The 25,606-nt window shown below is 42.1% G+C and overlaps 2 protein-coding genes across 9 annotated transcripts in view; one reads left to right on the top strand and one right to left on the bottom strand.

The window, feature by feature from the left end:
* WASHC5 (WASH complex subunit 5) overlaps positions 1-14,331 on the bottom strand; it is a 64,330-nt gene extending 49,999 nt beyond the window's left edge. For both annotated transcript variants that reach the window (XM_030937284.1, XM_010363917.1), the window contains exons 1-6: positions 14,105-14,331; positions 6,156-6,465; positions 5,558-5,703; positions 4,836-4,920; positions 4,114-4,214; positions 1,203-1,395 (exon numbers count right to left, since the gene is read on the bottom strand). In XM_030937284.1, the coding sequence (XP_030793144.1) occupies positions 1,203-1,395; positions 4,114-4,214; positions 4,836-4,920; positions 5,558-5,703; positions 6,156-6,341 (711 nt within the window). In that variant the 5' untranslated portion in view covers positions 6,342-6,465; positions 14,105-14,331. The remainder of the gene's footprint in view (positions 1-1,202; positions 1,396-4,113; positions 4,215-4,835; positions 4,921-5,557; positions 5,704-6,155; positions 6,466-14,104) is intronic.
* Positions 14,314-25,606, top strand: part of NSMCE2 (NSE2 (MMS21) homolog, SMC5-SMC6 complex SUMO ligase) — a 277,617-nt gene continuing 266,324 nt past the window's right edge. For 3 of the 7 annotated variants that reach the window (XM_010363913.2, XM_030937289.1, XM_030937286.1), the window contains exon 1: positions 14,314-14,449. The gene's annotated coding sequence lies outside the window, so the exon portion shown is untranslated. The remainder of the gene's footprint in view (positions 14,450-25,606) is intronic. The other 4 variants (XM_030937285.1, XM_030937290.1, XM_030937288.1 and 1 more) reach the window with 3 other exon arrangements.

Here is a 25,606-nt window from a genome sequence, read left to right as displayed (position 1 = left end):
CCACAGCTTAACCCTTGTGCTAATAAAAATAAAGATCATAGGGCAAGGAGGAAATGGAAGCACCTTGCCTTCAGAAGGACGTGGAATGAGAGGCAATCAGGAATGAGATGCTCTAAATTCACACAGACCAAATTGAAATTACAGTTCTGCTACTTAGTAACAGGAACTTGAGGAAATTATTTAAGCTCTCCAAGCCTTATTTTTCTCAACAGCAACATGGGGATAATGCCATCTACTTTACAGGGCTATTGTGAGGAACAGAGAAAATGGTATAGGAACAAAACCTCCTTTGTGGCTGGTTTGGACTGAATTCTCAATGAATGGCAACAATTATTATAGAGACCTGGCATCTGTGGGTAGCTTCTGATTTTGAATTGTCTTAAAACAACAACAACAAAAACCCTCTTATTTATACTTAACATATTCACACAAGAACCTAACAAGCTACCTAAAGAACTGCACAGATCAGGTTCATTCTGTGATAAATGATATCCACAGTTATCACAGGCCTCTTTACTCCCTAATCATAATTTTTACAAATATTTAAAAATACAACATCTAAAATTACATTTTCTTCAGAACAATGAAGTCAAATGGTAATTTTCTTTGGTGTTTTTTAAAAGGAAGTGAATACTACACACACTGGCAAGGGGAGAGGGATGATTTTCAAATGCTGCGTGATCTTTACAGCCTTGCTCAGGCTGCCTCCTTTCCTGGCACTCCTCTTACCTTCTGTCACCTGTTGTGACGTTGCTGCCACTGCTGCATGCTCTAGTGGCACCCTGTGCTTCCCCTAAGATGACACCCATCTTGCTTAGTATAATCCTGTCATCTGCCTTTCCTAAGCTACGAGCTCAGTACGGGCAGGGACACGGCCTGCCTTCCTCGGTGATGGGTCCCCAGCACCGAGCACGTGAATGGGCACATATCACACACTCAATAACTATTTCTTGAATGAATGACTAAAAGAATGCATCTTCTTCCCAATAGCTCAAATCCCATCTTCACCCTGAAATCTCTGATTCTGCCAAAATTAATAACCCTCTTTCCTTGATCATCCTGGGGCATAGCTCAAAAGGTTTTAAAAGGTTCTAGCTGCTTTTACTCTTTTGGGAAAGAAGGAAGGAAAGGCGTAATTAAAGAGGGAAGTGAAATCAGTCTGTTAAACAGTCTTAATAGGTCTTAACAGATTTAATTCCCACCTGGTTGTAAATATCATCAGATCTCAGTCGACCAATGACCATACTGATGAAGGATTCGTTGATAGGCACTCTCTGGAAATAGCTCTCGGGATAGTTGGGTGGTCTTTTGGCACCTGGTTGGCTAGAATAACCTGTACTTCGAAGCAGCTTACAAATATCATCCATATTTGAATCAGCAGAAGATCGAGCAGCACTGAGTCATATTCACAATGGGAAACAAAGGCCCAAACCACACATATTAGAAACTGAAAAGTCCAACGAAGCAGAAGAATTCCATTCTACTTTGACTCAATACAGTTTCAGATATGACCATAGGTCCATCTATATCCTCAAGATTCACAATTATGTGTATGTACATGTGTGTATATATGTATTTTTTTTTTTGAGATGGAGTCTTGCTATGTATGTATATACAAACTTTTGGTTCTTTTTTTGAGATGGTGTCTTGCTCTATGACCCAGACTGAAGTGCAGTGGCATGATCTCAGCCTACTGCAACCTCTGCCTCTGGGTTCAAGCAATTCTCCTGCCTCAGCCTCCCGAGTAGCTGGGACTACAGGCATCCATCACTGTGCCTGGCTAATTTTTGTATTTTAGTAGAGATAGGGTTTCACCATGTTGGCCAGGACTGGTCTTGAACGTCTGACCTCAACTGATCTGCCCACCTCGGCCTCCCAAAGTGCTGGGATTACAGGTGTGAGCCACCATGTCCGGCCTCGAAATTCTATTTTTGAAAGCCTGTTTAGAAGATGGGTATTCATACTATGTAAAGGTCCCTAATCGCTTTTCCAAAATCCTTGGGACTGCATTTGTTTCAGAATATAGCATTTATCAAATATAAGAAAGCAATATGGCATATAGATCATATACAATATAACACTCCAGCAGTGTCTGAATTGGCATCCCATGATCAACATAAGTGAATAATTCTGGAGGAAAATTTATAAATATTTACAAAACTGAGTTAGGTGAAGACTATACACAGCCTCACACCTATTCCAAGCAAGTTTTGACTCCAAATGATTTCAGGTTAGATCAGGTTTTGCTGCCAAATGAATTTACTATGTATATGTACATGTGTGCTGCGTGTGTACTCGTGTGTATATATATTTTTTCCGAGCTCTTTGGATTTGAAAATTGTGGGTAAAGAATGTGAACCTGACATTTTACAAATTAAAAAATAATTTTAAAATATTATGTCAATTTAAAGTGAAATATATACTAACTTTTTTCTTGGCAAGCTGTTTCTTCTACAGAGATCTAATAAACAGGTCTGTGATTTTTCCAGGTGGAATAGTAAGCTCTGAAAGAAATGAACTAGATTCAAAGAATCTTAGACTTGGAGATGACCTGCTATTCGCTGTAAGGATCTCTTTTGCCACGACTGTGACTTGGAGGTGTTCAGTGTCACTTCAATAATGAATGCTCACATTCTAACGAATTAGCTGTTGTACCAAAGGGGGACAAAGCCATATTTTCAAAACTGGGCTAGGCAAGCCAATATTTTTTTCTTCTTCTTTGCACTGTCTATAGTTTTTGTTTTTCCAGGTACTCTCAGAAACATAGGAAAGGCCATTCAAATCTCATTTTTAAAAACATGGATGTTAAAACAGCTTGGTCAAACTGGCACGAATGAACACTGCTGGAACACTCCCTTTGCACTCTGATGCAGCTGAAAGGAAAAGGCTAGTTGAGGAGCCTAAGATTAATTTCCTGCTGAGGACACAGTAGTACCTGGTATTGCCAAAAGTATAATGTCCCCAAAGAACCCCCTTCTCCTTGTCTATTTTGTCCTAATTTTTAAGTTTGAAAATGTTAATTCTACTTCTTACATCTTTAGCTCAAGCTCCTAACCGACTCCTCCTTATTGACACTTTCTTCTCTGAATCTTGACTATTTCCAACATTGACCTGGTATTCCATTTTTAGCTCATTCAACAAATTGAAAACCTGTGTGTTAGACACTAAAATTAAAAAGTTGGTTAAGATGGCTCCTGTTCCAAGACCTTACTTTCCGAAGAATCACAGTTCTGTATAGAGATACACGACAAATGATTTGTGGATATGTGCTACTGCTTGATTTGTTTTTGTTTCTATGTAAATATGGGAAAGAATTCACTTTCAACCTGACTCTGAATGACAACTTTTCTAAGTCATCAAACTGAAAATGACAACAGAAAGCACACTCATTTCCTTATATCTGCCAAGGAGTAATATTTGAAAATGTAAACAACAAAAGCAAAAACAACCTTCATTAGATTTCTAATATTCTTTGAAATTTAGCCTCAAGGTAAAGAAAGTTCACAATTCAGGCTCCTTTTTAAAACTGGAGTTATCATTATGGACAGCATAATCCATACCTCTAATAATCTATAATATATAGAATATTTGATATGTAATATATAGATTATATAATCTATAATCTATTATGAAATATACTATGGCGTAATTGTTACATTCCTACAATATGCTCACAAGAGATAAGAATCTTATACTTTTTTTTTTTTTGAGACATAGTCTCGCTCTGTCGCCCAGGATGGAGTATAGTAGCGTGATCCTGGCTCACTGCAACCTCCACCTCCCGAGTTCAGGCGATTCTCCTGCCTCAGCCTCCTGAGTACCTGGGATTACAGGTGCCCACCATCATGACTGGCTAATTTTTGTAGTTTTAGTAGAGACATGGTTTCACCATGTTGGCCAGACTGGTCTTAAACTCCTGACCTCAGATGATCTACCGACCTTGGCCTCCCAAAAGTGTTGAGGTTACAGGCGTGAGCCACCGTGCCTGGAAGAATCGTATACTTTCTTATCTATTCTTGGATTACTGCTGTTTACAGTAGAAGAAATATGGGGACATACACCGCATTTTACCAACAGCAGTGTTTTGGAAGTGGAGTCCTAGCCCAGGAATACCTGTATCGGTAGTAAGAAACCAGCATCCTCTCTCTGACTTCTCCTTCAATCTTTTGGTCAATGACCAGTAGCATAACTCCATATAAGTACAGTGCTTCACACTAAGAAGAGAAGAGGACAAAAGCCAAAATCACTAGATTATACATTCTTAGGGAATAAAGTCGGTAATCATGAAAAATATCGCTTTGCTCATACTTCTCCAAAAAGTTTTAGATTTCAAGGAAAAGGTAGGTTTCCTCCAAAGAGCTCTTACCTTCTTGCAGAATGGGACTTGAAAAGTTTATGTGAAAAAGATTTTAATTCAGTGATAATCTTTCAGTTGGCCTATTTTGGCTATTTTGCTTGGGACACCAAAATAGCATCCTATTCATCATAAAGTCATTCACTTCACCATAAAGTCATTCACTTATTCAATACGCATTTCTTAAATGGTCAGTATGTACTAGGTACCAGGACAGATGGCTGGGATGCAAAAAGTAAAGAAGACAGAATTCTTACACTGAGGAGGCTCATAACATCCACATAACTTTTAATTGTTTTAAATTCTGTTCAAAGTCTATGTTCCAAACTCAGATAGGGACCTGCCAGTTAGAAGATAATTAAAAGCTCATTTTGCTTCTCTTTAAAGATGGTATTTCGTTTATATTTATGACTTAGAAGAAAAAAAGTGATACTATGTTTGATATTCTTGAATTCCATTTTAAACAATCACTATTACTTACTAGAAGTTGTTTTCCATCTTCGTTGAGAAGCACAGTTTCTAAGGTTTGCTGAATATAAACCCCTTCATTGAGATCATCTAGATATCTAGAAATAAAATCCCAGAGCAAGTTATTAATTTATAATAGAAACTTTAACATCTTTAAAGAAGGAAAGACTTTTAGAAGATAAGGCAAGATGCCAGGCATTCTGGCCTTCCACTAGTTCATGGTCCTTCATGCTCTTAGTCTTATAAACTGATTTAGGGCCACAGTTTGATATTTATGGCTGTTCCAAGTAAAATAAATATTCCTTAGTCCTGATTTGTGAATTACAAGTATCTAGGAGTAAAGGCAGAAAAACATGGAATATCTAGTTTAGAAGTCAATGAGTAATGAATTCTTAAGAACTGTACAAGGGGCAGAAAGTTCACGATAAAAATAAGTTCTTTTTCCCACTTTTCACATATAATACACTAGAATATGATAATAAATAACAGGATTGGAAACTATATGACTTAGTATAAACTAAGTTTATTATGACACCTCAGAAGAGAGGGACATTACAGTAAAATTTTAAAATTCTTAAGATGACCAGTGCCACAGGAAGGAAAGGGCAACTGTATACGGTATACACTAAATTAGGAAATTTTATAGTAGCTCAGAGAGATTTACACGTCGTTGTGTGTCCTTTTCCCTCTCCACTATTTACCACCAGAATAAGCTGTTACTAAATTGATTAATACCTGTTTAAGTCTACAATATATTTATGCACACTTTGAAATGCTAAATAAAATCTGGTCACAATTTCTATGTTGTTTTCACGAAATTCTTCATCTAAATCCTGTAGCTCTGGCTTACAGTCCAGTTTGCTTTCCCATAATTCCGGACCCTAAGAAAAAAAACACGTGAAATGTCAAGAAAAGCATCCTTGTTGGTGACAATTTCCAAATAGTCTTTTAAAAACTTGTTCTTATGTTCTTAAACATCCTAAACTTAAAGCAGAGCAACAGAAAGTAATGAAGATAATAGAAGCCTAGATGTAAAATCCCTTTGAGAGAAATGAATTCGAATTGGACCCAAGATTAGCATGCTTTTAAGTAGGGGGCCCTTCAATGTGAAATGTCAAAGTTACGTTTTAAAAATACAATTATATTGTGTTAGGGCTTTCACGTAACACCTTCAACTTATTTTCAAGTTAGTAGCTAATATTACATTTAGGCCAGAAGCTTTTCTCTTTAGCTTTTTCCATAATTACTTAACCTTACAGAGTTTCATGGTTCCCAGAGAAAACATGCTTTTGTAGAAAAGACAACAAATAAAACAGCTATTGAGGAAGATTACCTTAAAATAGCTGAAATCAAATACGATATCTCCATATTTCTGTTGATCAGCTCTGTCTTTTAACCTGAACACAGCAGGAATAAACTCAGAGAGCCTCAAAAGTTCAGCAATGATGGCATTACCACAGGAAACAATCCTTAGGATCGCTTGGCCACAGAGGTTGTTCTCGGCTAGAAAGTCCAACATTGTGAGGAGGACCAACTATTCTGTGCGTGGACACTGGGGATGATTAACTGGCCTCAGCGCTGGTGTCTGTAGATTATTAGATGAAACCAGGTGTGCAGAGAGATTGGCTGCTCCATTAAAGAACCTGTATCCCCCAAAAAAAGTGTGAAAATCTCAATTTGTTTAAGGAAGCACATGTGTACACATAAGAAACACATTTTTCTCCCAAACTCACTAAAAAAGTTGTAAGAAATAATGAGTTCCTTTATAGGGGAAAGGGTGTTTATCTGCCACTCTCCATATTTTCCATGTGGAGGGGCTTTGCTAGGTTAACACTCTTCGCCTCTTCTTCAACATGTTAGTCACTTCTCTTGGGAAAAAGATAACGATACGGCTCATCTCTGAGCTAGGGAGAAGGAACCACTGGGCACGTGTGGTTCCAATGTACCCTAATTATACAAGCTATCTCCTACTACTCGATATATTAGCAAATAATTTCAAACACTATAAAGAGAGCTCAGAGACAAATCCTTGCACATCATTTTGAGGCATTTGTCCAATTATTTCCCAGAAATGGAACTGCAAGCTTAAGCTATGAACATGTCCAAGATTCCTTTTAAAATTACAGATGCTAAGTTCTACAAAATTCTGTGAAGATAATTTATAAATACTAAATCAAACTGGTCCAAAAGTCTCACAAAATTCAGCACTCAGGTGTCTAGTACTGTTAGCAGAATCCATTACTTGTTTCCCTTGTATTCCAATGTACTCTCTGAGGATGGTTAGATCACTTAGCATACTGAATATTATTGTTGCTTACAGCTCATTCTGAAAATTCTTGAAGGCAAGGATTTATCTTTACCCAACCACTCCTTGCTGAATATCTCTTTGCCAGGCTGGATATGAAGACGTTTAGACAACTCACCTTCTAGTCCAGTGGTTCTCAAGCCTGGCTGCATAAGGGAATCACCTAGCATTTTAAGAGTCTGGTAAGTAGGTTAGAGGTAGTCCTAAGTATCTCTGTTTTTAAGAATCTCCCCGGATGATTCTGATGTGAAGCCAGGATCATTAAAATAGTAGAGAATGACTGGTCTTGTGGAAAACCGCAGCAAGTAAACAGGAAATTAACAGTATTTATCTTTGTGCCCTTTGTGCTGAACTCATTCCTTGGCATTGACAAGTAAAAGGAGTGCCTGAATAACAATACTAGGATTGGAAGAGGTGATGTCTGTCCTCTCTAGCTGCCTTCTATACTGTTAGAGAGAGAAGCCCTGAAGAAAAAAAATATCAGAGAGATGAAGGGCTTGAGTATGTCATTACAATAAAGAAATAAGAAGTGTAACATACATTTAATTGTCAGTATGGAGCATTTACTAGGTGTTCTAATGGGACAGGTATTCTTATAGTGGGTGATCTTTAGTAAAGTGATATCTAGGAATTCAGGGCTACAGAAAGAAACCTAGAATCTAAAAGGAATGACCTATTTTAGTATGTAACACTTAAAAACTTTTCTATGGTAAATGACTTAGAAGATGGATTTGAAATCCAAACGGCAGACACAGGGTTGATTTCTAAAACATGCAAAGGGATCTCACAAGCTGTCAAAGAGAGAACAGGGAGAGAAGGGGAGGCGGGAGCCAAGTAAAAAGGAAAAGGGAAAAAAAGATGTCATCAGGAATGAAAACCAACCAATCAACAAAACATACATGTGATGTTTTCCTATACACATAAAAGTCTTTGAGCATGTCACTACCCAGGCTGTGCCTTCTAAGCATCTTCTGTAACACAGAGACTCTCGACAAAACTGCTTCCTGACCCGTCCCTTTCCTTCCCACTAGCTTCCTCCTACAGCCAGTGCAGAGAGCAGGGGTGAGCAGATGGTGGAAGGCAAAGGGTGACTGGAGAAGGAAGCAAGACTTACACAAATGAAATAACTCCTCGGACTTGATGAGGTTTCAGAAAGTTCTTGAAGTAGGTAATTTGTCTTATTAGGCTACTACTTCTTACATTCCCCCTCTGCACACAGACCTGAGTACCTTCTTGTTCAGGTCTGTGTGCCTTCCCCTGCAACAATCATTTTTCTTAGTTCTAGGGGCTAGGAAAGCAATCTGATTTTAATAATGTGGTAACTGGTTTCCAAAGATGACTCCCAACAATTCCTTGCCATTAAGTCAGCACATACAGCACCTTAAGTGAAGGGCTGAACCTTATTTTCCCTCTCAATGAGTCTGGATTGCGTTTGTTTATTAGTTTGCTGGGCTGCCATAACAAAGCACCACAGACAGGGTGACTTAACCAAATTTATTTTGTCACAATTCTGGAGGCAAGAAATTCAAGATCAAGGTGTTGGTAGGACTGTTTTCTTCTCAGGCTTCTCTCATTGGCTTGTAGCAGGCTATTTTCTTCCTGTGTCGTCACATGGCCTCCCCATTGTTCATTTCTTTTTATAGAGATGGAGGTCTCACTATGTTGCCCAGGGAAGTCTCAAATTCCTGGGCTCAAGCGATCCTCCCATCTCAGCCTCCCAAAGTGCTGGGGTACAGGCATGAGCTACCAAGCCTGGCCCTCCTTTGTAAATTTCTGTGTCCAAAGTTGCTCTTCTTAAAATGTATGCGTCCAAAGTTCCTCTTCTTAGAAAGATACTAGTCATATTGGATTGGAGCCTATCCTAGTGGTTTCATTTTAACTTAATCACCTCCTTAAAAATCCTGTCCCCAAATACAGTCACATTCTGAGGTACTGAGTGTTAGGAATTCAACATAGAAATTTTGGGGGACTCAACTCAGCTCATAACAGTTTATATCTTCCTTCCTTCAACCCAAAGAATACTGTAGAAGTAACTCTCTACCAATTCTAGGCCTAAGCCTTGAGAAGGCCTGGCAGTATCTCCTTTTGCTCTCTTCGGGTGTCCGAAGCTGCCATGTCAGATGTCTGGGTATCTTGCTAGAGAGATCACAGGAGTTACAAAGAGGAAAGATCATGCTGAGAGGGAAAAGTCCTGACACAGAAGAGAATGAAGAAAGCCAGCAGACAGCAGAAACCGAAGCGCCGACGTGTGACTTGGGTTGACCTGGTCCACGCAGCCCCCAGCTCTTGAAATCTTCCTAGTTGAAGTGCTAGACATAGAAGGGAAGAGGCTATTCGGCTTCTGCAGCCAGCCAAGCTCTCTGTGCCTTTTCCCAATTCCTAACCCACAGGATCATGATAAATTTTTAAAATATGGTATTGTTTTGGGCAAATAAGCCTTGGGGTAGTTTGCCATAGTGCTGAGATTCAGTTTTGAGGACTAACAGTACGAGTTGTCAATTTAAACAGCATGCTTATGTTGTTACTGTGGTATTTCATTTTCTATAATGCTGTGCAATATAGTCATTGCTTTTGTATAACAATGTGCATGTAGCTATTTCTGTATTGTACTACTGCGTTTTCCTCCAATCCCCAGCTTTTCAGCTCTCTGCTTCCACTGATTATTACACTTTCCTTATAGGAATTGTACCATTCATCTTATCTTTGGAAAAAGAGAGCTATGTCCTAAAAACCACTAGAAGTCGGTGAGGGAACAACAAGTAGGTGAGGGAACAATCTTTAGAAATGTTTTTAGGCCTGGCAACAGTGGCTCACACCTGTGATCTTAGCACTTTGGAAGGCCAAGGTAGGAGGAATGCTTGAACTCAAGAGTTCAAGACCAGTCTGGGCAATAATAGCGAGACCTTGTCTCTACTAAAAATCAAAAGAATATTAGTCAGGTATGGTGGTGTGTGCCTGTAGTCCCAGTGACAAGGGAGGCTGAGGTGGGAGGATTGTTTGAGCCCCGGAGGTTGAGGTTGCAGTGAGCCGTGATCGCGCCACTGCACTCCTGCCTGGGCGAGAGTAACATCTTGTCTCAAAAAAAAAAAAAAAAAAAGGATTTTCTCACATGTCAAGTATAGGAGATTCTTGCTATTAAGAATAGTTCATGTCTGAAAAATGCGAGTGATTACAAAACATGGGAAAACATTTAGTAAAAAGGAGAAGAAAAAGTTTTGATTGCAAATATATCTTGACATTTATGAAAGTGAGCTTTATATATCAGGCTGTGATAAATGCTGTGAAGAAAAAGCATAATAAAGGATGGAGCATATGCTAGTTTCCATAGAGCACCTTGGGCAGAAGTCAGAAGGAAATGAGACAGCAACCAGTATGGATATCTGGGTAGGGTCAGCAGCTTCTAAAGTGGCCCCTAATGATCTCTGCCTCCTGGTATTCATGTCCTATGTAGTTTCCTTCCCTTGAGTATAAGCTGACTTACTGACTCCCTCCTAAAGAGAAGAATAGGGCCAGGTGTGCTGGCTCATTCCTGTAATCCTAGCACTTTGAGATGCTGAGGCAGGCGGATCACCTGAGGTTAGGAGTTCAAGACCAGCCTGGCCAACATGGTGAAACCCTGTCTCTATTAAAAATACAAAAATTAGCTGGGCATGGTGGCATGCACCTGTAATCCCAGCTACTTGGGAGGCTGAGGCAGAAGAATCGCTTGAACCCAGGAGGCGGAGCTTGCAGTGAGCCGAGATAGCACCACTGCACTCCAGCCTGGGTAACAGAGTAAGACTTCATCTCAAAAACAAAACAAAACAAAACAAAAAACAAAAGGAAAGGAAAGGAAAAAAATAGGATAGAAATGAAAGATACCACTTCTGAGATTAGAAACTGAAAAGACTAACTCCTGGCTTGGTCATCCTCTCTAGCTTGCTAGTCCAGGGGAAGCAAGGTGTCATGGTGTGATACAGCCCTGTGCAGGAGCCCGTATGAGAAGGAATTCAGCCTTGCCAAAAACCACCTGAGTGAACTTGAAAGTAGATCCCTATAATCCCAGTCCAGCCTTCAGATAAGACCATAGTCCCTTGTTCCCAGCTTGACTGCAATGTTCTAAAAGCCCCAGAGCCAAAGGCAGCCAGCTATGCCCTACCCTCCTGACCATAGATACTATAAAGCTTATTGTCTTAAGCCACTAGGTTTTGGCACAGTTTATTATGCAGCAATAGATAATGATCCTGAGAATGGCATTCCAAGCAGTGGTTACAAGTAAGTGCAAAGGCCCCAGGGCAGGAATGTGCTAGATGACCAGCAAGGTGCCTAAAGTGGCTGGAGTAGAGTCAGCTAGGGGCAGAAACAGAAGAAGTAGACTGGATTGGGTCTGAGAGCCAAGAAGCCACTACAGCTGTCTAGAACTCTCATGAAGGTACCCTCTGATACACATTAAGGCATACATTATTAACAAGTTCTTTTAGTTTCTTCTGTGATACTTGCTTGTTAAACCACACTGGTCTCTAATAGGCTGAATTTCAGATAATTTCATTGCAATTTCTCCATGGATATGGTCTGGCTTGGGAAAGGAGAGAGGAAAAAGGGAAATAATGGACAATGGGCAAAGCAGTCGCCTCCTAAAGCCCTCTGAAGACCACCAAACTAACCCAGAAGGTCTAAGTAGGATGAAACTTTACATCAGGAGTGTCCAATCTTTGTCTTCTCTGGGCCATATTGGAAGAAAAATTGTCCTGAGCCACACATAAAATACACTAACACCAAAAATAGCTGATAAGCTTAAAAAAAAACCACACACACACACACACACACACACACACACACACAAACTCATGTTTTAAGCAAATTTACAAATTTGTCTTGGGCCACATTCAAAGCCATTCTGTGGGCCTCAGGCTAGACAAGCTTGCTCTAGACTCATGAAGAGGAGGGCAAGCTATGATTAACAGGCCCAAGAGCTACCCAATTTTGGATACCATGACAGGGCAACAATGTACACCTGGGAAAAACATCTTAAAGCAAAGTAACATTACCTGCCCTTTACTCTACTCTCTCCCAACATACAGAAGGACAGACAGACTCAGCACCTGCATGCACACATTCAGGGAAGCTTCAGTCTGGGATAACGACAGAAATCAAGACTTTCGTGTGTAAATCTCTCATTTTAATCCTTAGGTCCTTACTCAAGAATTACACAGTAGACAACTTTAAAAGAACATGAGGATAATAATAATGAAATATGTTTGGCAATAGTAAAACAAATATTATGGGTCTTTATTACCTACGTAAATTGCCTTTCTAAAATTCAATATATAAACTTTATATTAAATTTTTAATGCAAAAGCAAAATACGTTATATTTAATATACTTTTAGTGAAATGAACTCACTGCTTGTAATCTGTTTGGCTCCATGAAGGGCACTTGTGTTTTCTATTTCTAATAATGCAAGCATCTCCTGCTAAGTTTTTGAAGATGGAAGAAGTTAAAACAAGATTAAATGAAAGAAGGAAATCACTTAGCTACATTTTATGTACTAGACCTCCTAACCTGGACTAGTTACATTTTCCATGTAACAAATGGAATTTCCATAATTTGCACAAATATAATTTGGCTAGAGTATTAAATAGCCCCCTCGTTGGCTGAAGGACTGGTCCTGAAGAACAGAATCTAAGAACCATCATTAAAAATGCCTAATCAAGTTGCAGCTAAGAGGTATGTAGATGGCTTTACAAAGTGTTAAGACTCAGTTAAGTCTTAAAAAACCACTTTAGAATTAGGTCCAAATCAACTCTGAAGAAGCTATGGTAAATTATCCTTTCAGAGGTTCTCTTCATGCTAGGGATTAACAAAACTTGAAGATCAGCTCTCTCAATACAGGTTGTATTACTATCGGCATGAAATCCAGAGATCCCACTATATTTTCTTATTTTCTTTTCCAAGCGCCAGTAACTTCATTTTTAAGAATTTGGCGTGGAACTGTGATTTTCAGTTTGGGAAGTAATCCTAATCAAAAGACATGCTTTCAAGAATGAGGCATGGCATCATTATACCAATTACCCAGAGTGCAGAAAAATATTTCTTAAGGAAATCGAATTGTCGTGGACAAACACTGTTTACCCTCTTCAGAGGACAAAAGAAGGCAGGTCTATATTTAGCCTTTCACAAAACCTCAGTTCCATAAAGGAAGCACTGATCTCCACAAATCCATTATCACAAACAAAATATAATGGTTGTTGATCAAAATAAATGCAAGCTACATACGTTTTCCAGAAAAGTTCTGAAATGAGGCTGAACCTGAAATCCTGGGAAAGGCAGGTGAAGGACAATTAGAGAAGGTGTCCCTTGTTGTGCACAAAGACAGGAAAACTTCTCCCTCACTACCCTTCACCTATGTTTGAGGGAGCTCCATGCGCTTGCAATCAGGAGACCCAGTTCTATGACTCTGTGACTTTTTTTCTTTTTCCTGTCCGATCATAGAGGAATCAGGGCCTTGGGAACATTTTTTCCCCCCCAAAATGCAAAGGATTTTGGCATCAGCACATGTGAAGGCATTAAGACGCAGCGAACAGCAATGACTTGCCCAAACTCACAGCCCATGGCATAACTAGAATGCAAATCCAGGTCCGTCAGGCTGTAAAAGTCCTCACTACTAGCCTTTCAGTTTTCTCAAAAGCAAAGAGAGAAATAACGACGACATCCACACAGCAGTGTTCCCAGAAACTTGGAAGGATGAGATTCGGACCAAGCAGCCGGCTGAACGGTGCTTCCTAAAGCGAGGAAAGGGTGTGCAAAATGATTTCCCCCTAAGCCGAGACGAAGAGCTGGACTGCAGCCGCTGCCCGAGAAAGCCCCTAAGCCCTCCATCCCGAGTCCCCCATCCAGGCTGCACGCGACGCTGGAGACCTCCCCGTGGCCAGCGCGGCCCAGCGGGGAGGTGAAGGGGGCCATGCAAAAATGGGGCGCGCTCATCCCACCCCACTCACCTGTCAGCCGGGCCGCGCCAGCGGCGCACGCGCAGGGAAGGAGGTTGCGCGCGGAGTCGGCACCCTGGTTCCACCCCTCCCTCACGGCGGCGGTCTTCTTCTATCCCCAGTCCCGGACCTGGAACCGGTCAGAGCCCGGCTTCCGCCCCTGACTTCCCAGACGGTCACATGACCGAAGCGGCGGGGAGCAGAGAGGGGCATCATGTGACCACTCGCCGGCGACGGCTGATGACGCAAGAGCCCGCGCTCACTTTTCAGCTACAGGCGAAGGGGGCTGAGGAAAGGAGGTGGGTACAGGTAGGGGAAGTTGGGGTGCCACCAGACGGAGACAACTCGGACAACCAGGTAGGGAAGAAGCGGGGGACGGCAATGGGGAAGGTGGCGGGAATTGTCGCCTCCCTCAGGGACACTCCACGGGGACCCCGAGCCGGGGATTCGTCAACGTGGATTATGGTTGTGGCCCTTTTCACGCCACAGTAGTGAGTCTGGGACAGTTTACCCTCCTGTCCGAGGCGCCATCTCTCCATCCGTTAGCCCCAAGTGTGTAAGGGCAAGATCACGAATTTTTGATCCAAATAGATCTGGTTTGAACTGACTTTAAAAGTAAGGCCATGGGAAGGTCGTTTGAATAAACTCTCTGGACCTCAGTTTCCTCTTCACTTATGTAGATTGCAGTGAGAATTAGCGATAAGGAGAATGAAGTGCCGGGACACCAGTTTATGGCATTCTGTAGGTGACCGAGAAATGATGATGTCTGTTGTTATTTTTGTAACCCGCCAAATCTTTATTGGTCCCCTATATTGTGTGAGGAACTGCTTTTATGCAATAGAATATGTCAGTGTTCTAGTTTAAGGAGCTTTCAGTGTAAAGAAGCTGCAGACATGTGAGCAAATAGTTGTGATGAGTTTCATAATGGGAGTGTGTTGTGTACATGTGCATGTGATAGGAATAATGGTAGCATGAGGGAGGGAACAAGCAATTGTATGAGAAGGATTCAGAGAGAAGGGTATATCCTTGCATGTTGAAAAAGGAGAGGCAGCTCTGGCTGACTTGTACAAGGCTTCCAAGGATTTAAAGGAAGTCAGCATATTGTCTATAAATAACATGCAGAGAAAAATCTCAGGAAATGCACAACTTATTCTAAACTTTCTTGGAGATCATAGGTACTGGGAGGAAAAGATCAGTGTTATTACATGGGAAGGGATCCAAGAGAGATTGATTTAAACCAGTTATTCTCAACTGATGCGCTATTGACATTTTAGGCCAGATAATTTTTTCCTGTGGGGTGGGGGTGAGGGCTGTCCTGTGTATTGTAGGATGTTTGAGAGTATCCCTGGCCTCTGCCCACTAGATGCCAACCATAATGTCTACAGATATTGCTACATGTCCCTTGGGAGAGGGGTAAAATCTTTCTTGGTTGAGAACCACTTAAACCAAGCCATGAAAGATGGTGTCTTAGTCAGTGTGGGCTTCTATAACAAAATGCCATAAACTAGGTAGTTTGTGAACAATGGAAATTTATTTCTCACAGTTCTGGAGGCTGGAAAGTCCAAGGTCAGGGTGCCAGCAGATTTGGTGTCTGGCAAGGGCCTGTTTCCTGGTTCATAGGTGGCTTCTTGCTGTGTCCTCACATGGTGGAATGGCAAAGCAGCTCTCTGGAGCATCTTCTAAAAGGGCACTAATTTTACTCATGAAAGTGGGCCTAATCACTTCCCAAAAGGCCCCACCTCCTCATACCATCACCTTGGGAGTTAGGATTTCAACATATAAATTTTGGGTGACACAAACATTCAGACTTTAGCATATGGGTAAGATGTGGGCAGATAGAAAACTGAAGAAAGAGCCTGGCGCGGTGGCTCACACCTTTAATCCCAGCACTTTGGGAGGCCAAGGAGGGCAGATCACTTGAGGTCGGGTGTTTGAGACTAACCTGGTCAACACAGCGAAACCCTGTCTCTACTAAAAATACAATAAATAAATAAATAAATAAGACTAACCTGGTCAACACAGCGAAACCCTGTCTCTACTAAAAATACAATAAATAAATAAATAAATAAATAAATAAATAAATAAATAAATAAATAAAATAACCAGTGTGTTCTGGCGCACACCTGTAATCCCAGCTACTCAGGAGGCTGAGGCAGGAGAATCCCTTGAACCCAGGAAGCAGAGGTTGAGGTGAGCCGAGATCATGCCACTGCACTCCAGCTTGGACGACAGAGCAAAACTGTCTCAAAAAATAAATAAATGAAAGAAAACTGAAGAGATGGTTTTCTCACGGTGGGAGCAGGATGAACAAAGTCCTTTTTTTCCTTTTGGAAGACAGCGTCTCTTATCGCCCAGGCTCGAGTGCAGTAGCATGATCATAGCTTACTGCAGCCTTGGACTCCTGGACCCAAGGGGTCCTCCCACCTCAGCCTCCCAAGAGGCTAAGACAATAGGTGCAAGCCACCATGTCTGTGTAAGTTTAAATTTTTTTTTTTTTTTTTTGAGATGGGGTTTTGCTGTGTTGCCCAGGCTGGTCTTGAGCTCCTGGCCTCAAGCAATCTTCCTGCTTTGCCCTTTCAAAGTGCTGGGATTATAGGCATGAGCCACCACGCCCAGCCTGAACAAAGTCTGGAGCTGAGCTCAAGAATATTATGAAGGGGAGAAGGAAACACGAGAGCTGTGCATCTGACCGAAGCAGACAGTTTATTCATTTATTGACTCTTTTCAGAGCACTTGCTGTTTATGAAGCACTGCGAACATCTTGCAAGATAGTCACTAACAAAGTAGAGTTACTGCCAAAGGCTATAATTATATCAAAGAGGGTGCTGTTAGAGTCAGAGAAAGGAGTTGTCTTTGACTTGTACTTAGCTGTATTTATTGGGAGGAATTGAGAAAAGTATGTCTATTCCATCTTTCTGCACCATCCATTGTCTTTGCTTTTCAATTCAATCTCAGTCTTAATCTTTTCCCTACTCCAGAATTACAGAAAAGCATGATCATGTTTTCCTTGGTCCTCTGCAAGAGTGAAGTTTCACTCAAGTAATGTGAGTTTTGCATTCAACCAAATAGTGACAACTACTGTTTGGTATATACTTTCCATTTATACTGGATTGCATTAATCTTCATAGATACTGTGTCTTTGTTCAAGCTACCATAACAAAATACCATAGACTGGGTGGCTTAAACAACAGAAATTCTGGAGGCCAGAAGTTCAAGGTGAGGTTGCCGGCATGGTTGAATTCTGGTGAGGACTTTCTTCTTGGCTTGTAGATGGCTTCTCTCTTTATGTGTCTTCACGTGATAGGGAGAGAGAGAGAGAGAGAACAATCCCTGCCGTCTTTTCATTTCTTTTCTTTTCTTTTTTTTTTTTGTTCTTTTGAGACAGGGTCTTGCTCTGTTGCCCAGGCTGGAGTGCAGTGGTGTGATCATGGCTCACTGCAGCTTCAACTGCCTGGCTCAAGTGATCCTACCACATCTCCTCCTGAGGAACTGGGACTACAGGCCCGCACCACCACATCCAGCTAATTTTTTTATTTTCAGTAAAGACAGGGTTTCACTTTGTTGCCCAGGCTGGTCTCAAACTCCTGGGCTCAAGCCAACCTCCCACATTGGCCTCCGAAAGTGCTGGGATTATAGGCATGAGCCACCTTTCCAGCCAGATTTTAGGCGGTCAGTACGCATGTGCCTAGTGCCTATCATATTGCACAGTGCAGATTATAGAACATTTTCATCACAGAAAGTTCTATTGGACAATGCTGCTCTAGACAATTTAGACTTATACTAGAATCAAGACCGACTAGAAAACAGAATACTTCTGCTGATCATGGTGTCTCATGCCTATAATCCCAGCACTTTGGGAGGCAGAGGCAGGAGGATCGCTTGAGCTCAGGAGTTTGAGACCAGCCTGGGCAACATAGGGAGATGGTCATCTCTACTAAAAATTAAAAAAAAAAAAAATTAGCCAAATGTGGTGGTGCACACCTCTGGTCCCAGCTACTTGGGAGGCTAATGTGGGAGAATCACATGAGCCTGGGAGGTTGAGGCTGTAGTGAGCATAATCATGTCACTGCACTCCAGCCTGGGTGACAGAGCAAGACCCTGTCTCAAAAAAAAAAAAAAAGAAAGAAAGAAAACTGAGGCCAGGCGCAGTGGCTCATGCTTGTAATCCTAGCACTTTGGGAGGCCAAGACAGGTGGATCACTTGAGGTCAGGAGTTTGAGACCAGCCTGGCAAACATAGTGAAACCTGCCTCTACTAAAACTACAAAAATTAGCCTGGCATGTTGGTGGGTGCCTGTAATCTTAGCTACTGGGAACGCTGAGGCAGGAGAATTGCTTGAACCTTGGAGGTGGAGGTTGCAGTGAGCCAAGGTAGCGCCATTGCACTCCAGCCTGAGGGACAAGAGCGAAACTCCATCTCAAAAAAAAAAAAGAAAGAAAGAAAACTGAATACTTGAATTATATCATTTGGTCCTTGCAGGTTTGTGTTTTTTTAATTAATAGTATTGTAACAAGTAAACCCCACAAGTCTAAATGGCTTTGCCCAGTTGAAGTTTCTTTCATGCATGGAGCCTGATAGGTGAGTAGTTTTCCTCCAAGCAGTGATGTAGGGCCTTGAGCTCCTTCCATCTGGTAATTCTCTATCATCAGTGTGTAGCTTTACTAAGGTCACTGTGCTTGCCTGCATCAAGCTATCAAATGGGAAAGTGGGTTTTTGCAGATTAGGCCTGGAAATGGCTCACATTTCATTGCCTTGGGTGCAGTCATAGGCCACACCTTACTTCAAGAAAGGCTGCAAAATGTGGAGCATATATAGGCATATGACTGGGTTGAAGAGGAAATGAGTTTGGTGGGCACCTAGCAGTATCTGTCACAAGTGTTTTGTCCTTAGCCTGCCCTGAGAAATAGTCTCAAGAAACAGTCCTAGAAGTTTGCTATTGCATTTACTGTAAGGATATTTTCGAGGATTATTTTTTTCAGTGTAACTCATTATCTCATATATGATGATCCATACTTGCCTTGATTGTCATGGAAAGCTTTATTTTTTCTTGAGTTCCTAGTGTTCTTTTTTTTTTTTTTAAATGGACAAAGTAACTGCCACTTTTTATTTTGATTATTAGGAAGCTTACTACCCAATGTGTATTACAAGTATAGTACTGTGTGGAATCCTTTTTTTTTTCATACGGAGTCTTGCTTTGTGATCTGAGCTCACTGCAACTGCCACCTCCAGGGTTCAAGCAATTCTCCTGCCTCAGCCTCCCGAGAAGCTGGGACTGCAAGTGTGCACTACCACTACCACTAACACACAGCTAATTTTTGTATTTTCAGTAGAGATGGAGTTTCACCATGTTGGTTGGGCTGGTCTTGAACTCCTGACTTCTAGTGATGGACTGCCTCGGCCTCCCAAAGTGCTGGGATTACAGGTGTGAGCCACCATGCCTGGCCCCCTGTGTAGAATCCTAAAGTGTGCATGACTACATTATAACTTTCTCATATGCTTGGTTTGCCCTTAAATTTCTGTTTTTTCATCCTGGTTTTCTGAATTTATATTATTCCATCTTTTTGTGTATCTTTGTATTTATATTGTGTAAAATGTCTCAACTTGTTTGGTATAATACAGTGAAATTGTAAACAAGCAGTCTTTTTCACCAAAATGCAAATGTTTGAAAATCATCATTGGCTTTTATTCCTATTTGTATTTTTTTCTTTTTTGGTGTGAAACTGTAAAATCCCAGAAAAGAACACAACAAGAATCCTTGTTTTATCACCCAGATTGGAACATCTTTAACATTTTGCCATATTTGTTTCAGGTCTTGATTTTTAAGATAAAGTTTTGAAAATACATAGAGCTCAAATTTCCTTGATGACCCCTAGACCCAACTGGAGTGATTCTTTATCCTGTACTTAAGGCCTTCTACACTATATTCCCAAAGAATGAAATCCAGTTATCTTCCCATTCCTTTGTCCCTGTGTGCCAGGCAAAGGGAAGATGACCTTTTTTCATCTCACTGCTTCCTTCATCTGAACAGCTCTCCCTGATAATTTAGGCCTCTCCAAACCCTGAATACCTTTTATGGTCCAGCTTAAGTGCCTTTGTTTCCATGAAGCCTATGTCTCCCCTGTTGTTCCTATAATCCTTTCCTTTCTTGAACATCGTAGCTTAGTGAGTTTGTGTAATCACTTTCTTTTTTCAACTTCATAGTACTTGGTTCATTCTCTTAGTATGGAACTTGTTTTCTGCCAAGCCTGTTTCAAGGGGTTGTGGTAGAAAGCAGTTATATTTATTCTGGAATATCGAATAGTTAAGGTTATGTGAAATGTATGTTTTAAGTCTTGGTGAAAAGTAGAATCTCTGATTTGAAAACATGTTTGCATTATATTGTAGAAAGCTTTGGATACTGTGCTAATTGTGTTGAATTTTATTATATAGGCAGGAGGGAGTTAAGACCAACCCTTCCTGCTTTTTTCTGTCTTTATTACTTGCATCTCTGTCTTATTAGCAAGTTCAAAGACCTTAAGGTGAAGCATGCCTGGGTTATTAAAGGACTAGCAATGGCCAGATAATGTAGAACAGTGGTCTTCAAAGTGTGATTCTTGGATCAGCACAATCTACATTACCTGGAAATTTGTTAGAAATGCAGATTCTTAGGTCCCTTCCCAGATGTACTGAATTAGAAATTCTGAGGGTGAGGTCCAGCAATCACTGTGTTAATGGGTCCATCAGATGTTTCCAATACACTAACTCTGCAAGTCTCCTAGATACATCAGAGTTAGAATTACATAGAGGTCTTGTTAAAACATAGACTGTGGGGCCTGAGAATTTGCATTCTAACAAGTTCATAGGTAATGCTGGCGACACTTGGTCAGGAGCCATTTGGGGAACCACTATTGTCAGGTATTATGAAGCTCTTTGGCCATTACTCCTTTTTGAGCAGAGGAGTCACATGATCTTATGTACATTTTCAAGGGTTTACTCTGGCTGCTGTGTTGAGAATTGGGTGGAAGAGGCAAGACTGAGAGCAGGGAGACCAGGTAGGAGACTGTTGGAGTAATTCAGGCAAGAGATGATGGTTTGGATCACGGTGTTATCAGTATAATTGGTGAAAGTGGTTGGATTCTGGAGATACTTTGACTACAGAGCTGGCAAAATCGATGTTGAGTTTGGTATAGAATATGAGGGGAGGAGGAGAAGGATCAAGTATGAACCAAGATTTTTGGTCCAAGAAATGGAAGGATGGAGTTGCTATTTAGTAGGATGGGGCAGGTTGTAAAAGGAATAGGTTTGGGAGAGAGGTGGGGCGGGAGGGAAGGAACGTGGTCCTTCTGTGTTGGACATTTTAAGTTCTGGAGTGATCTTGCCAATGGTATTTAGATGGAATGAGCCTAGCTGGGAACACTAGGTGGATGGGAGAGGTTGGAAAAGAGAGATCAGAGCACTGAGCCCTGGGCACGCCACCTATACTACAGTTTTGGAGACATGCACTATTTTAGGTGCTGGAGATACACAGACAGTATTCCATTCATTCCTTCCTTCAGCAAGCCTTTGTTGAATGGCTACTATGTGCCATGCATTAAACGGTGCTTGGAATACAGCAGTGATCAAAACAGAAAAAGTCAAAAAGTCTGTAAGTTTAAGGAATTTAATAGTGTAATTGGGAACTAAAGACTATAAACCTAATAAATACAAGAATGTTGTTTGACAGTGTGTCCGGAATTGGTGGATTCTTGGTCTCACTGACTGCAAGAATGAAGCCATGGACCCTCGCAGTGAGTGTTACAGTTCTTAAAGATGGTGTGTCCAGAGTTTGTTCCTTCAGACGTTCAGATGTGTCTGGAGCTTCTTCCCTGGTGGGTGGTCTCGCTGTCAGGAGTGAAGCTGCAGACCTTTGTGGTGAGTGTTACAGCTCTTAAAGGCAGCGCGTCTGGAGTTGTTTGTTCTTTTCGGTGGGTTCGTGGTCTTGCTGGCTTCAGGAGTGAAGCTGCAGACCTTCGCGTGTTACAGCTCATAAAGGCAGTGTGGACCCAAAGACTGAGCAGCAGCAAGATTTATTGCAAAGAGCGAAAGAACAAAGCTTCCATAGTGTGGAAGGGGACCCAAGCGGCTTGCCAACTGCTGGCTCCCGGAGCCCTTATCTGGCGCCACCCATATCCTGCTGATTGGTTCATTTTAGAGAGCTGATTGGTCTGTTTTGACAGAGTGCTGATTGGTGCATTTACAATCCTTAAGTTAGACACAGAGTGCTAGACAGAAAAGTTCTCCAAGTCCCCACTAGGTTAGCTAGACACAGAGTTAGCTAGATACAGAGTACCGATTGGTGTATTTATAAACCTTGAACTAGACACAGAGTACTGATTGGTGTATTTACAAACCCTGAGCTAGACACAGAGTGCTGATTGGTGTATTTACGATTCTCTAGCTAGACATAAAAGTTCTCCAAGTCCCCGCCAGATTAGCTAGATGCAGAGTGCTGATTGGTGCACAAACAATCATCTGGCTAGATATAAAAGTTCTCCAAGTCCCCATCAGGCTCAGGAGCCCAGCTGGCGTCACCCAGTGGATTCTGCACTGGGGCTGCAGGCGGAGCTGCCCGCCTGCACTCCTCAGCCCTTGGGCTGTCAATGGGACCAGGCGCTACCCTCCAAGAGAGGCTCAGACCTCGGGGGAGCCCACCGCAGGGAGGAAGCACAGACTTAGCGAGCTGCAGGTCCCCAGCTCTGCCCTGCGGGGAGGCGGCTAAACCCGGGGAGAATTTGAGTGCAGCGCCAGTGGGCCGGCACTGCTGGGGGACCCGGGGCAACCTCCACAAATGCTGGCCCAGGTGCTAAGCAGCTCACTGCCCCGGGCCTGCTGCGCCAGCCGGCTGCTCTGTGTGCGTGGCCCCCCAGCCTGCTCCCGCACCTGCCTGAACTTGCGCGGGCTGGCGAGTGCTGGTCCCTCCACCGCGATCTGGGCAGTTCCGTGCCTCTCCCTCCACGCCTTGGTAAGCAGAGGGAGGCGGCTCTGGCCACAGCCAACCCAGAGAGGGGCTCCCACGGTGCCGTGGGGGGCTGAAGGGCTCCTCAGGCACCGCCAGAGTGGACACCAAGGCCGAGGAGGCGCTGAGAGTGAGGGCTGCTAGCACATTGTCACCTCTCAGCAGTACCTGCCTTGAGGAAAGATAAAGCAGAAGCAGAAGGGTGGGAATGCCTGGGGATGGAGATTGGGAGAGCTTGCCATTTTATGTCCAATGGCCAGGGAAGGCCTTACTGATGGGGTGATACTCAAAGGGAAACCTTAGGGAAGTAAGGGAATTGACCTAGTAGATATGTAGGGGACAAGTATGGAGGCAAAGGGAACCAAGAAGGCATAGCTCTGAGGCAGGGCTGTATTTGGGTATAGAAGGAGAAGAAAAAGAAGCCTGAATTCTGAACCTGGGGCCCTACAACATATGGAGCTCAAGGAGATGGAGAGGAAACAGAAAGGAGAATGAGAACAAGAACAAGGGAGGCAGGTGCAGAAAGCGCATCAGGAAGGGAGTGATTAATTGTGTTGCATACTGCTGGCTGATAGGTCAACGGAGATAGGACTGAGCATTGATAATGAATTTAACATTAGGGCGTTGATAATGAATTTAACATTAGGACATTGATAATGAATTTAACATTAGGGCTTGTCAAGTGGCCTTGACAGGAACAGTTGCAGTGAAGTGGAACCGCTGTAGAGATGGAAACCTAGTGGGGGTGGATTCCAAAGGGAATGGAAGGAGAAGATTTGGAGACAAATGTAGGTAAAGCTACAGACGAGTTTTGCTCTAAGGCTGAGTAGAGAAATGGAGCTGATAACCAGAGGGGTAGGTGGGAGGAAAGACGGAGGATATTTTTGAGATGGGAGAAGTAACGGTGTATTTGTTTGCTGAAGGGAATGATTCAGTAGAGAGGGAAAATTTAATGATGCAGGAAAGCAGGGAGAATTGCTGGGAGAATGTCTTAGAGTAGGGAACGGGGGATAGGATCTAGTGGATAATTGGAGTAGAGGTGGCCTTATCTAGGAGAAACAGTTTATTCATTTTAACAGGAGGGAAAGCAGAGTGTATGAGAACTGATGCTGATAGGTGGGGAGGTAAGCTGTGGGAGCTTGCAAAATCTCTCTTCTGAATGCTTCTGTTTCCTCAGGAAATTGGGAAACGAGATCTTTCAGTGAGAGTGAGGATAGAGGAGGAAGTGTTGGAAGTTTGTAGTGAGAGGAGTCATAAAAGTATATTAGAATCAGGAAAAGTCAAGTATTGTCTTGAGTTATGTACTCTGCAATGATTTGTGCTTTTCATTCCTGCCTGCCTTTTCCTTTGCCTGAATGCCCTTCTCCATTACCCTTCCATCTGTTAAACTTCGTCCTTTATCCTTTAAACTCAGTTCTATGTTCCCTTCTTTGATCCAGTAAGGCTAAGTTGAGCATTTTCTTATCTGTGCCTCAGTTTTGCAGTAACTCCCATGTTGCTTTAATTATCAAGTTTATGTTTTATCTCTGTCTCTCCTACTCAGTGGTGAGTCCCTGGAAGTAGAGACTGAATATTCCTTTTTTTTTTTTTTTTTGAGACCGAGTCTTGCTCTGTTGCCCAGGCTGGAGTGCAGTGGCGCGATCTCGGCTCGCTGCAACCTCCGCCTCCCAGGTTCATACGGTTCTCCTGCCCAGCTTCCCGAGTGGTTGGGATTATAGGTTCCTGCCATCATGCCCTGCTAATTTTTGTATTTTTAGTAGAGACAGGGTTTTGCCATGTTGGCCATGCTGGTCTCAAACTCCTAACCTCAGGTGATCCTCCTGCTTCAGCCTCCCAACGTGCTGGGATTACAAGTGTGAGCCACCGTGCCTGGCCAGAGGCTGAATATTTCTAGTGGCCAGGATAGTGCCTGGCTCATGATAGGTTTTCATCAAATTAGAATAACAAAATAATGCTTTAAAAGGAAAGTCTTAAGAGTGCTCATCTTGAAAACCATGGTATTCTCATGCTAAAGGAAGTGCCTGGCGCTTAAGGAGATGCTAAATATTTGAATTGATAATGAGTTGTACTGTGGATGTTTGCAGTAAACAAACACCTTCAAATTAGAAATCTTATGCATCTCTGTGCATCTTACGTGTCTCTATACCCTTCTCTTTTTATATCCTGTGTATTTTTGAATGGATCTCATGATTGACTTGGTAGGTACTTAATACTTATGAGTGAAATGAATGAATGAACCTAATTAAAAAGGACTAATAATGGAGAAACTACAATAGTAGTTCAGCTGTGAGATGAAGGTGGTAGCAATGATGAGGATGGAACTGCCGGAGATACTACACAGTTCCCCACTTAGGAGGGGCAGAAGGGAAGTCTCTAATGCTAATTAATTGTGTACTGTGTGCTATACCATACCATGATTATTCCTTCTCATTTTAAAGATGGTAAAGCTGAGATTCAGAGATGTTTAGCAGTCTTCATGTTATATCTATCTGATTACATGAAAATACCCCTTTTTCTGCTGCCATACAGCCTTGATAATA

This window comes from Rhinopithecus roxellana, chromosome 9, assembly GCF_007565055.1.
Source record: "Rhinopithecus roxellana isolate Shanxi Qingling chromosome 9, ASM756505v1, whole genome shotgun sequence".
Lineage (NCBI taxonomy): Eukaryota > Metazoa > Chordata > Mammalia > Primates > Cercopithecidae > Rhinopithecus > Rhinopithecus roxellana.
This window is presented reverse-complemented; position numbering and strand designations above follow the sequence as displayed.